The sequence below is a fragment of the Triturus cristatus genome, chromosome 9, assembly GCF_964204655.1.
Source record: "Triturus cristatus chromosome 9, aTriCri1.1, whole genome shotgun sequence".
Lineage (NCBI taxonomy): Eukaryota > Metazoa > Chordata > Amphibia > Caudata > Salamandridae > Triturus > Triturus cristatus.
The window spans coordinates 854,710,055-854,723,612 of NC_140592.1; the positions used below are offsets into that span (position 1 = coordinate 854,710,055).

Sequence of the window (13,558 nt, forward strand, 5' to 3'; positions counted from 1 at the left end):
AGTAAACAAAACAGGGATTATCACGCATATTGTTGTGCCTGTTCTGCACATAATAACCACTGCTCACTGTTTTGCTTGTGCAGTTACTGAAGACTAAAAGCTAAGTGCATAGATAAAAGAGAGACAAGCGCCCTCTGTGCTCTCCTCTTGTTGGTGCTACAACGGTTGCTAATGCTATTTGTGCCAGTCTTGGCACTTACTCATGGGTCTAAATGGCACTGTCACTGGAGTCAATGGCATTGCAGCAGGTACAGATGACATGCTATGGAGGTCTTTAAAGTCATCACTAAATTTTTCTATCCATAGATGCGACTGCTCATTCTGCAAAGGTGTAAGCAAATGTGCTCTTAGTAATGGTTTCACAAGATGTACAATTAGAAACAAAATTGAGACACAATGCGTCGCGCAGCTGCTGTTTTGTTCTATTAAGCACTTATTCGTTCAAAACCTGCATATTTACAGTGAACTAGAAACTCACACAGGTGCAGAAAAAACACAAAGCGCGACACATCCGACAGAAATATGTAGTTATCAAAATTAAAGTCTTTTGAAATTATTGAATTAACACAAAGTCGTTGTCATAAGAAACTTAAAGCTCTTTCTATTACCTAGAGCAAGACAGAAAACACTGCCATTAAAATAGTTATAAAATGGAAGTTCAAACACCCTGAAATTCCCTGAAAGACACCCAACGCCATTAACGACTAATCCTCGAGAGGAGAAATAAAATAAGTATTTGTTCCCAAACCTTCCCTCGGATTGCTCTCTAAATCAATGAAAATGGGGCAGTTACTTTGATAGTAAAATATCTGCCTTGAGATGCTCAGGTTCTCCAGTCACACATGCCCTTCTCAACCACACTTCACACATCCTACAACCTTTAGAGGTTTTAAGTAGGTCGAAGTCCATCCAAAATTGAATTGTATAATTTAATCAAAACTCCTCTGAAACCAGTAAAATTAAGTGATTGAACTCTACCTGTAACTCAATAATTGGAACTTGACACTTGCAGTATTTACACGTCGTCTCACGATATTTGCAGGTCTTCTCAATGTGGTCCGACAAGTCTTTCCTGAGCACCTTTTCTTTGCAGTCTGCGCGAGGACATGAGAGCTCTTCAAACTGGCAGTCACTTTTTAGATGGACCTGAAAGATGAACAATACAAAGAGTTAAAAAATATATCCTATGCTTTTATTTCACCTTTTGGTGACTTGCCATCATTAAATCAATAGGGCCACAGTAAACTGGCAGGGTGTCACAAAGATAGAAAAAAAATAAGAAATCCCCGGAAAAAGAAGCCCAACAAAGTGAAGACAATCATTAAAAACTGAATTCCAAGAGAAGATTCATAAATCCATATTTTGAGTAGGAAATTGATGTGCGAGTCTCCCTACCTCACTGTGAAACTAAGGCTTTAGATTACAACAGACGAGTGGAATGGCACCCCTACATGATATGCTGAGGATGTAAAAAAAAAAACAAGAAAGGCACAGTGGATCAGTACATTGGATACATTGAATATTGAGCAAGAAATGTTAAATTCAATGTCTAATATATATTTTTTGTTCCACTACAGAGCTTATAGATTTCTAAAAATGCTATTTGGTTAGACAGCAGCATCATTTTCTTTATATGACCGTAGAGAGAATTAAATTGAGTAAATGGATAACAAGCATCTAAGCTCGCCTGAGGAAGGCCACTAGTAATAGCATGGTTTGTAGAGAAGTGCTGCAGGAAAGGGATGAGTGCACAGGAGTAGGCGAAACAGTGTTGCTGGTGAGAGTTTTTCTGTGGTTTTGAGGAAAAATAGTATGGGGTGAAAGGTTAACCCAGACAGAACTGTCAGGGAAAGAAAGGGGTTTACTGTCAAGAAATAAGCATTTGTGAAGAATCAGGACGGTTACAAAGATTCATAAAACAGGTGTAAACAGAGAAAGGCTAGCTGTGTGAAGATAGAGGGTGGGTATAGAACATGTAATCCTGCCTTTTTGTCAAATTATTTGTATCTATAACCTCGAATTAGAGGCTGGTCAACCTTGCCTGCCTCGGACTCAAGCTATGGACCGCAACGGCATAGCATGCGTGTCATAGGCTTAGCTGAAAGCAAGGCAAATGGGCCCCCTTCCTGCTTGATAGCTAGTCAAAAGCAATAATAAACAGAGTTCAGTGGGAGCCTATGGCCTTTGGGCCCTGGTGCCACTGCACCAGCTGCCCCATTTGTAGCTACACACCTATAGACTAGGGTCATGCGGCAGTCTACATAGGAGCCTATCTAATGCAGGTTACCTCACCCCCTGAACAATTTACTCAAATGTGTGGCTCATTTAAATATCTGCATTTCTGCATTTGTTTTGAGAAGACATGAATCAAAATCCTACATGTATATATTCTCATCCTGCATTATTCAGATGCAAAAAAAAATGATGGTAGTCATTCCGCCCATATCACCTGAGCCTTATACCTCGAAGATGTCACACACAATTATGCAACACAGTGCAGTGACTAAGCCTGTGAATTGATTCTCCTAGCACTTGATTGTTTATTCTACTTAATATGACGGAAAACAAGACTAGGCATTTGTGTAGATATTTTAGGGGCTGCTACGCACTACAGAGCTTGCTCCAACAGTCGTTATTACTGTATTAAACCCACTAAGCTCACAGAGACTGAAATCTGAGAAGTGGCAAAAAGCTGAGGCCTACTGGCACGCCCAAAGCGTCTGTGTGATGGAGCAGTACTCGCCAATCATTACTTGATATGAAAAAATTAAGAAGAGGTTCCATACAGGTAAAGTAAAGGTCAGCAAGGGAGGAGGAATGAAGTCTTTGCACCACAAGAGACCACACAGTAAGCTGTATGTTAAAAGATCGACACAAAGCTGGGCTACCAGTCCAACGTGCTGATGAGAACACCTGCAGTGGAAGAAGGCCAGTTTGAGAAGCAAGCCCAACCCACCAGGTGACAGCAAGGCAGCCGCTGGGGGTAGACTACAACCGCCACAGCCTACAGGTAGACAAAATGGACTATGTTATGTTCCTGACAGTCAACTGGCAGCAAATAGTGATGATCCAAGAGAAGGACATAAAAAAATCAGTTCAAAGTCAATCTGGAAATGTTTGGGGGGTATCAAAGCACCGATGGCCAATCCTATTGGTAAAGATTTCATCCTCTTACGCCGCCTTGTTTTTATTTTTATTTTGCCTTATCATAAGTACGGTAGCCATTGCCAATTTCGTGTTAATGTTCCACATGATACTGAGCTGCACAGCCTCCGACATGTAAAGCTTCACACTCATGTCTGGTATTGTAGGTGAGAAATTCCCAAGAAGTTTGCTGAGCACTGAAAGTTTACATTTTTATATAATTTCGAAAGTCAAATGTGTCCCATCCCACGTTTTGTCTCTGCACATGCAAAGCCTCCTTCCTTTCAGTTTGGACATGAGCTCTTCATTGGAGCCTTGTGCTTGAAAAAGTATAAATGTATCCTGTGCATATTTGTCTTTTAGGGTGCACGCTCCCTGGGAGCTTCCGGGTCCTCTAGTCGTCCATTTCAGTGAACTGCAGATTGTTTATCCTTTGACAAGAAACTTTTTCAGACTTTGTGTAGGTATGTGACCAGATTTCTTCGACACAATGCAATTGTACCAAAAAGAGGCTTAAAATTAAAACCTCTAAAAATGTACCTACAATTTAGAGGGTGACCAGGGAATTCAATGGAAAGTGGCAGAAGCTCACCTCATTCACTACTTCTGTAGTTTAAGCCCCGTCTTTATAGTGGAGTTTTAAAAGAAACCATTCAATGTATAAATAGCAACATCACCTTCCCTTTCTTCTTCTAATGGACAATTTGAAAAGGAAATTACTTCTTTGGGCTGGAACCATTTGAAGTGTCAAAGGATTTTTAACTTTAAGGAATCATTTACGCAAATATTGGCAAATTATTATTTAGGTAAATATACCACTCATTAAAGTTGGGTCCTTGTTTTGAACAGAACATATTTGAGCTACATTAGTCAATTTTAAAAATAATTTCTTGATGGTGCATCTCAAACAGTTCTTCAGTATTACACACAAACTAATGTTGAGTGACTTCTATGTCTGTATGGCAGCATACCAGTTGAAATCATGCATCCTGGTTCCATGTTTTGTAATGATCACTCAGAGATCACTGGTGAAAGTGTTTGATAAAATAGGGTTTGCATAGGAGAGCAAATATGGAATAGATTTATAAACTTGACAAATTTCAAAGAGAAAGAATGGGACATGCCTTTAGACTAGGAAGCATATTAGTTCAACATTATATCCCGTATGCAAGAAGGAATTCCTAAATAAAAGGAGAGGCACTTTCTTCTGTTTTGCTAGATAATAAGGAAGCATTGAAAGCTCTACAGGTCCCAATACATAAATTGATCATCCCACAGATCGGAAAACAGGTCAAGACAATTTAGTATTCTTCATGACGATCTAAGACAATGTAATGCAATGTGAATACTTATAGAAAGAGCCCGTCAGCTTACAGAAAGCACATTAACATTAAGGTAATAAAATACCTTATACAAACAGCAATCAACAAGGATACTTAGATTTATTCTAATTAACAAGCGATAACTGGTAACAGACACATCCAAACCTAAATACAAATAAGAGTCATAAGTCAATCAAAGGACATTACAAAACTGAAATGAGAACAACTTACACAAAATGCCACTGTAAAGAATATACAAAAATGTTAGGTTCGAGTGCCACTGAAGAGGTGCCAGAGGAATTCAAACCAGCTGATACTGTGTGGTCTGCAGTGTGAAAGCAAACACACTTGATGCATGTCATGGTACATCTTCATTAAAGTCATCGTAAGGCCCTTTTGTTTGCTAGATTGCCTAGCAGTGGTGAATCCTGCTTGATGTTTTGCAGTTCTCGAGTTTTGCAATTCATCAGGGATTGGCTGAGCACCGAGACTAATACACACTGATGTTCTCAGAGATTCACATAGTTCAGGACTGAGGCAGACATTTAGAAGATGGTGCCACTATGTTGTGTTTCGCAAAAGGACCAACACAGAAGCGAGAAGATGATATTATGTACCACAGAGTTCATGCTTCCTTACCAGTTACTCTCTCAAGGTAGAATATTTGTGTTACTTTAATGCAGGGAAGTTACAGTTGCTAAATACGTTTGACCCTAACCATTGTGGGCAAAAAGTGCCTATATATTGGTGTAATTAAGAAGTTGGGATCCTACTAATATTTGCAGTAAAATTAGGTCCCGCTTCATAAAACTCATATAGATGCCCATTGATAGTCTGAATAATGCAGTTTGCTGCTAAAAAATATATGAGCTGCTACCAGTCTAAGCTGCTCTTACATCAACTCTGTTTTGTGCGTGCAAATTCAGGTATAGTATTTACAAAACCTGAATGTGCACTTGCAAAGGGATTTACACATTCATATTATTATCACATAATGGCGTTATATTACGCAGGTTTAATTTTTCATCCAAACAGTCCTATTAATGGCCTTGAAGACACTTTGGAACCCATCAACTTTTCAAATCAATAGACACAACTCTGATGTTTCTTATGCCCAGATGGCATAGCAAAAAAATGTAAAAATGATTAAGGACATAATAATATGTAATAATAATAGAAAAATAAGGTATCTGAGAAATTTAACCTTGAAGAAACGTGGTAAATACAAAAGTATTATTTCTAAAATAAAATAACACGTCCTAAGAAAAAAATCTTATTTGAGGTCGGTTACCCACCTATTATCAATCTATTGCACTATGACTTTCCAAACATAAAATGTTTACTGAATCCAGGTTTTACAAACCTGCTCACCATAAAAATCTTTGGTAGAATCAGAAGCCGGATTCTTGTGTTGCCAGTAAAACATTATGGGGTCACTGCAAGATCTCCGATGCTAAATGTATTTCCTTGTAGCACATATTATAGCATAACAAAATGACACTTGATGCATTCAGATATTGCAAAACAGGTGTGTGTGTGTGTGTAAAGTTTAAAGTGATGGTATAGTAAAGATTGACAATAAGATCTTTGCTTACGTTTATATAAAAAAACAGGGGTCAAAGTGATGTTATAGTTAGCTATTAAACTGATGTGAAAGCAATATTTGGGAAAAAAAACACAAACTCACCAGTTATAATTTACAGATCTAACTATAACTTGTGTCCCCGCGATGCATTGCTCATGACCTCCTATATTACATCACTCATGACATATTAAATAAGATAACTGATTTAATCTCAGATGACATCATTGATGACATCACTGATTTTCATTTATTTATTTAGAGTTTTATATAGCACGAACATGACCTAGAAGGGTGTCAGAGCACTTTACACATTAACAGGGTGAAGGAAGTAAACAAAGCAGACAATGAGAGCAATAATACTAGTTACAATAACAGTACATGAAATAAATGAAATAGTGGTACGAGGGCGGGGTGAGGAGCTACTTCTAGACCCACTAAAAGACAAATATTTATAACTCGCTTTGGTGTCGAGCAACATATCGCAGGTATAGCCAGTGAAAATAGTCAAAGTCGAGGTCGTGTGGGCTAGATAGTCACCACAGTCATATACATCATAGAGTTGCTGACTGTACATGTGTCAATAGCATTGAAACTGTGTAAGCCCTGGAGGCCAGTGTGTTTGTTCATGTTAAGAGTTAGGTGGTGCACTGTTTACACATCACTATAGTTTGGGTTGCAAGTATTACCCCATGTTAAACAAGGAAAAAGCTAAGCACCCAATGTGGGTTGCAGAGGTATGTTTCAAAGTAGATTGTGGCTTAAAGCTGAAACCTGTTGCAAAAAAAAAACATCTGTTGAGGAAGGCCAAAGCTTCTGTTGTCAGTAGATTGCCCACCATTGGATATATGGGCATGTGCCCACATTTCATAGTTGTAATACAATACTATATGCAAATTGTTGTGAGAATGCTTATAAGGTGTGGCAGTTTATTTCCAGAATTTGCTGACGTTTTTGAGGAGATGGAGATTGATGGAAAATTTAGAATGAAGTTTCCCAGTTAGAGGTAGTTTATCTCACGATGGAGTTAGAAGAAAGGCTCTATGGTTGTATGCAATTGCACCCACCTGAGGTATTCGTGTATTGTATTTTATCAAACTACGAAGGACTGTCCATAGGGCCTGGCAGAAGGCGTCTTCTGTGGCAAATGCATAACTGTCAACCTTTTGACTTAAAATTGGGGCCATGTGTCGACTTTAAGAAGGTAATCCCATTAAGGTAAAATGAAAATTGCCAATAGGTGTAGCGTTTTGAATTATTTCACCATGGGCCTCACATGGGCCCAACCATTCAAGTAAAAATAACTTATTTACCACTTCAAGCGCAAACCGAGCACCTCTTTAAAAGCGAATTTGTCGAAAATGGCTGAATAAAATTACACCAAATTACAAAAAGCGTGCCTTCTGAGGAAAATTCTAACTTTCTTCGGAGTAATTCAGTATATATACATACACACATATATATATATATATTCCAAGAACTCCGCTACTGCCTCCTCATGGACAACGGATACGGACCACAGTTTGGTGCAAATTCCTTTATTTAAACGTGCAGAATGCCGCCCTGACACGTTTCAGCCCGACCATGGGCCTTGATCACATGACACGTTATAGTATCTCCCTATTGGTTTATATTGTGCATTCTAACAAGCAAAATGATTGGCATATGTGTTGTAAACAACAGATAGCATAGAAAAAAGACTACAAGCTGCAATATCACGAGTTCTTATAAGCTGTCAATACAAGTACAATACAAATAAATAAAGTTATACATGTTTCTCAGTCAATCTCTAAAATGTTTTAAAAGGATAATATATAATATAATATATATAGATAAGTGATCCACGTTAGGCAAAGATGTTGAAAAAAGGAGTTGACCCAGCTGGCGTCTCGTGTTACGCGATGGTCTGTAATACTTGGTCTTGAGGAGTGGCCCGCAGGGGACTAGTCCACTGCGCGCGTTCGCGTATCACCGCTTGCTGCCGATTGATGCATTGATATCCATTATCCCGATCTTGCGGAACATTTGAATCGACCATATAGACTGTATCGGATCGTCCCTCTATTTCCTGAAAGACCAAGTAATACAGACCATCGCGTAACACGAGACGCCAGCTGGGTCAACTCCTTTTTTTAACATCTTTGCCTAACGTCGATCACTTATCGGGAAAGGCCGTTCCTTGCTTATTTCCAGACTGACGACGCCATCTGGTGGATGAAGTCTGAATCCCAATTCATTAATGTTTATTCTGAATATTGTTGTTTCCTATTACCCCGTATATAACCATTTCCATACAGATCCTTCCATTGAACGCTTTATACAGCTTCCACTCTCCCAGTAGATTCAGTTACGTGGTTCGATCTTCTATAGTCTGCCAGACTCCCATGGACTCCTGCTCCTATTTCTCAGCTACGCCCTGAAGAAGGTGACACCCCGATTTTGGGGGTGGCAACACCGAAACACGCGTCGGCGTGTCTCTGGGAAATAATAAGCCCTTGTTCCCTATGCATTTCATTGTTTAAATCAAGTATCATATATCCATATTAATTTGATCACTTACATTTTTTTTACCCATCGATTCCAGCCTTTTTGTCACATTTGATGTCAGGATACACCAATGGTGGATCCTGAACCTGAAATCTAATCGATTGACGAAAGGACATATATTGATATACTTTAAAGTTGTTGCTATGTTATTTCTGTATAGGGAATTGATATCAAGTTTGGGCATTACGTTTGATGAATGTTAAATGTACTTTCACAGTGAGAATGGGTCATGTGAGTGTGAGTATATATGAATGAATAGTATGTAAGGTAGTCCATGGGAATTTTCATTTTCATTTTCATCTTCAAGAGTCAATGCAACTTTGTTGTATATATTTTATGATGACAATATTAAAATCAAAATAAAGTGTTTTGATTAAATAATTATTCTTTTTCTCTTGGCTTGAGCACATGGTATAGCGGGAGCGTTATATCTGATGACTTAATTGTGTTCTTTTGAAAACTGACAACTTAATTGCGTTCTTTTGAAAACTGACAGGTAGTGCACACTTGTTTTTTGATACCCAGGAATGCTGTTCAGAACTGTTACAGTCTTTTGCTGGTGAAACAAAAACCTCTCCTGGGTCCCCAAGACGCCTCAACCACACAAGTCCGCTCCTTGTCAGGCCTGGAAAACACGGATGCAGTGAACCTGATTCCTTCATGGAGTCACAAACTGCAATCTGCAGCAGCACAGGTACCAAGAGCGGGTGCGGTGGGTCAGAGTCCTTTCATTGCCATAGATCGATTTGAAAGTTGCTGAAGCTGCCCAGATGACTCTGTCCTCTTTGTGAGACGGATCTCCTCCTGCGCTCCCAGGACTACATCGCTCCTACTCCTCAAAAGGAAAGACCAGCACTCTCATTGGGTTTAAATCCTATATCTGGATTTAATTGCACATTGAAATCAACAAACGCATTTATGTCAATTCCAACTTATTGACAGCACAAGCGGACTACCGAATGCCCAAGTTATTTCAAGCTACATTTTGGAACGTGCAATTCCTCATTACATCATTGCTTGACATATTTACTATCAATTCGTTCTGCTATACAGCATTCTTAAGGAACGTATAATTTATCATCTCAACATTACTGTCGAGCAATGATGTAATGAAAAATTTGACGTTACAAAATGGCACTTGAAATAACTTGGGCATTCAGTAGTCCGCTTGTGCTGTTAATGAGTTGTAAATGACATAAATGCAGCCGTCAGAATGCCGCCCACTGACACTGACGAAGGCTTACGTTGAAATGCGTTTGTGGATTTCAATATGCGATTAAATCGAGATCTAGTATTTAAACCCAACGAGAGTGCTGGTCTTTCCTTTTGGGGAGTAGGAGCAAGATACGTAAGTGAAACTGCCCTCGTGGGACCGATGCACCCGTGCAAGAGTGCGGAAACCATTTGGCAGAGCAGCGGAGCAGAGATGTTATATATTTATATCCCAGCGGTGGTCGCCACTGGGTAGTTCTAGTTAGGATAGTGTTTCCATAGAAAATACCTTTTTGTGTTGCTAGTAACTCTGATACCGTTTGAAGAGTCTCCACAAAACTTTCCAAAAAAGTGCTCCATTTTGACTAGTTTGCACATGGAAAGTTTCTGGGTGATCCATCAAGTGAAGCAGAGGAAAAGAAAAAGAGGGGGGTCCCAAAACGCAATTTCCCAATGCATATTTTAATAGGAACTTTAGACACAGCTACAGCCCAAAAAACTAAATCTTGGTCCAGAAAGAGTGCTTGTGTTTTGGTGTGAATCTATTCTGTAGTTTTTGAGAAATTAAGGTTTAAAAATATGTATATATCAGGCCGTGGAAAATTGTCGATCCGATTGGTTGACACAACATCAACTAGGAAGTGATGGCAGCCATCTTCGGACTCGGGATTCAGTCCTGAATCCGAAAAAATGGACACAAAAAAGACCCGGGAGCAAGGTAGGGATACCCTGACCCCTTAGGACTGGTTGTGGGGTCCTAGGGGGACCACGCCTGAGGCCAAAACTGTTTTTTCTTATGAGCATGTAGGAATTGCAATACTGTAGAGACATTCCAGGAAGCGTGCATGATAATGACAACAAGATTTATAATAAGGGGTTACCAACAATCAGTACTAGGCACAGATATAGCTAAGAGAATCTGCTGGTCCTTAAGTTGGTACAAGCCAGTCAGATATTAGATTTATCACAACCTATAACCAGAAAACCAAGGAACTAAGGATTATCTTCAAAAACACTGGGAGGTTCTGTCTACGGAGAACAACCTGGACAGCCTATTAGAGGACTACCCTGAAATAACTTATAGAAGAGGGGTTTCTCTGAAACACAGGCTGAGTATGAATGAGGTAGCTAGGGTTGAGACCAGACCCATTGTGAAAACAAGCAGATTTCTGAAATGTGATAAATCCAAAGCTTGCAAGAACAGCCACAATGTCAATCAATTGTTGTCTCTTTTAGTGGGAGCAGACAGACAGATTAATCGCCTCTTAGGCTGCCACTCAGACTTCAGTATTTATGGGTTGATCTGTCCTTGTAACAAAAACTACGTAGACAGTACAACACGTCCTGTCAAAGAAAAGGATATTAGTTGCCTGCCCATTTGGTTCCCCCCTTTCAGGCTGCGTGGACAGGCCTCTTCCCTTCCCCTACTGGGGGCTGGGGTGGGGATTGGCCTCTGGGCTGGCTCGCCCTTCCTCCTCCCCCCCCCCCCCCGGATATGCTCTGAGTCCCCCCCAGACTAGGATTGTTTTCCTTGTGGCATAGTTGGGTATGGAGGGTGGGTTCCGGGTGGGAGGTGGGGTAATGGGTCAGTTGAGCGGACAACGCTCCCCTTGGGCACAATAGGTCGGAGGCTAGGAAGGTAATGCTCAACACTGCGATAAACTGTGGCCTCCTTAGTGGTATTACGACATTCTTGATAAGCTTCGTAGACAACGCCACAATTGGCACAGATGGTGCACAATGCCTGAATTGTATCCTGAGCTCTCTGTATAACTAAAATGCTCAATGTAATGTGTACTATGATATACCCACTTGAAAATCCCAATAAAGTTGTTAAAAAAAAAAAAAAAGATATTAGAACACATCAGGGCCATCGGACATGTTGATAGACGATAACCAATGGAACGCCACTTCGCTACACACCACAAAGGGGACAGTGACCTCCTTAGGTTTTACGCCATTAACAGAGTACCGGTGACAGTAAGGGGTGATAATAGGATACATGCTCTTAGACAGCTTGAATTGAGATATATTCTGTAGCTAGATACCAAAGTCCTGAATGGACTGAATACAGACAAAGAATTGTACGTATATTTGGGTAACTGATGGGAACACATATATGATGGTCATGTATTTTTTTGCATTCCTTATGAGCCAATGTGAAGTTTTCAATCAGATTTTCTTTCTGCCTTTGTAGATGAGATGTACAACTTTGTAACTTTGTTTATGTCATCTAAATATATTTTTCAAGATTACAGTGTTTTTGTATTTTCTTATTTTTGAATAGAGATGGGGTCTGATATTTCAGCATGGCAGGAGAGCGAAGATATCTTTCTTCCTATCTTTGTCCCCTGGGGCCTGACTGTTTTAAGTACCTGTGTTTCCTATTTCATAGGTATCGACATTCGATGCAGAAGAGATAAGATAGCTTTTCTTTTTTTCCCTTATCTATGTTCTTCCACAGGGAGTTTATTGTTGTCATCAATATTTGTACATATTTTGAATATGGATTTTCAATATGGCATTACTATGGGGCAAATGTTTGATATTTGGCATACTGTGCTGCATCAGATAGGCTGGAGTGGTATTATCGCAACAGTATACACACATGGATATCTGTAGTATTGGTAGTCCAGAAGCTATATTCATTTATTTATGTTTGTTGATGGTGTTTTGACTATTTCTCAATGAGGCTCTGAGGCTTAGCTGACACCACGCCTTACGCTAGTCAGGCGTATCTTTGCTGATTTGCTTCGCTTATTTTGCACACGGAATAGCCTATTTTGCACAATTGAGTTCGAAAATGTCCTCATACTTGCACTTTAAAAATTGAAAATCATTTTAATCACCACTCCTTTCATCATACTGGTTTTAACTTACGTTTTTAATCTTGTGTATTTGCGTGTTTAACCACTTCCTGGTCCCTCGCTGTGCCGCTGAGAGCCGCCATCTTGGGTCTGGGGCACTCTAGTCGCGCGCACACGGGACGACTATTTGATGCGCGCAGCGGGCGCGCCGCGGGCGCGCCTAAGGCAAGCCCGTCTGCGCCCGTCCGCGTCCCGATCGCGTCCAGCACCAGTTATGCTGCCCGTGTCCCTCGTCTTTTGGGGGGCCCGCTGATATACAGCCGCCATGATCTACTGGCACTCTTGCAATTCCAACTTGAATTGGGATGTGAGTTGTAGCTATCCTCTATCGTGTACCATCTGTAAATTCCATCTGAGCCATGCTCCTAGAGGGTTACAACCTCGCCTCAGTGGGGCGGTGAGATCTAAAGCTCGTCCAATTATTAAAGCTGGCCTGATTAACAGTCGTCGTTGGTAAAACATTACCAGGATATTTTTGATCTTATCCTGGACCAACACTTCGATCTTCTGTTTATCACGGAGACCTGGATGAATGATTCTTCCAATCATATTGTTCAGATGGCGATCCCAGCAGGCTATTCGATCTGCCGAGCTGACCGCTTGTGTGGCAGGGGGGGTGGTGTGGCCATTATCTACAGAAATGTCTGGGAGGTGACTTTGGGTAATAATATCTCGCTAGACCAGAGTGAACTCCTTGACTTCACTATTGTTTTTTCGGCCCATTCTACGCTGGCCGGTACCTTAGTCTATAGGCCACCTGGCTACGCTGGTCCTTTTCTCAGTGGTCTTGGAGAGGTGCTTGTTTCCCGCGCATTGCGCTTCTCGCAATACCTTTTTTTGGGAGACTTTAATATTCACCTTGACCAACGGGATTTGAGTGACAC

The 13,558-nt window shown here is 40.4% G+C and overlaps 1 protein-coding gene across 3 annotated transcripts in view; it reads right to left on the bottom strand.

Moving 5' to 3' along the window:
• Positions 1–13,558, bottom strand: part of TRAF3 (TNF receptor associated factor 3) — a 722,485-nt gene that overhangs the window by 142,320 nt on the left and 566,607 nt on the right. For all 3 annotated transcript variants that reach the window (XM_085626329.1, XM_085626331.1, XM_085626330.1), the window contains one exon: positions 979–1,146. In XM_085626329.1, the coding sequence (XP_085482455.1) occupies positions 979–1,146 (168 nt within the window). The remainder of the gene's footprint in view (positions 1–978; positions 1,147–13,558) is intronic.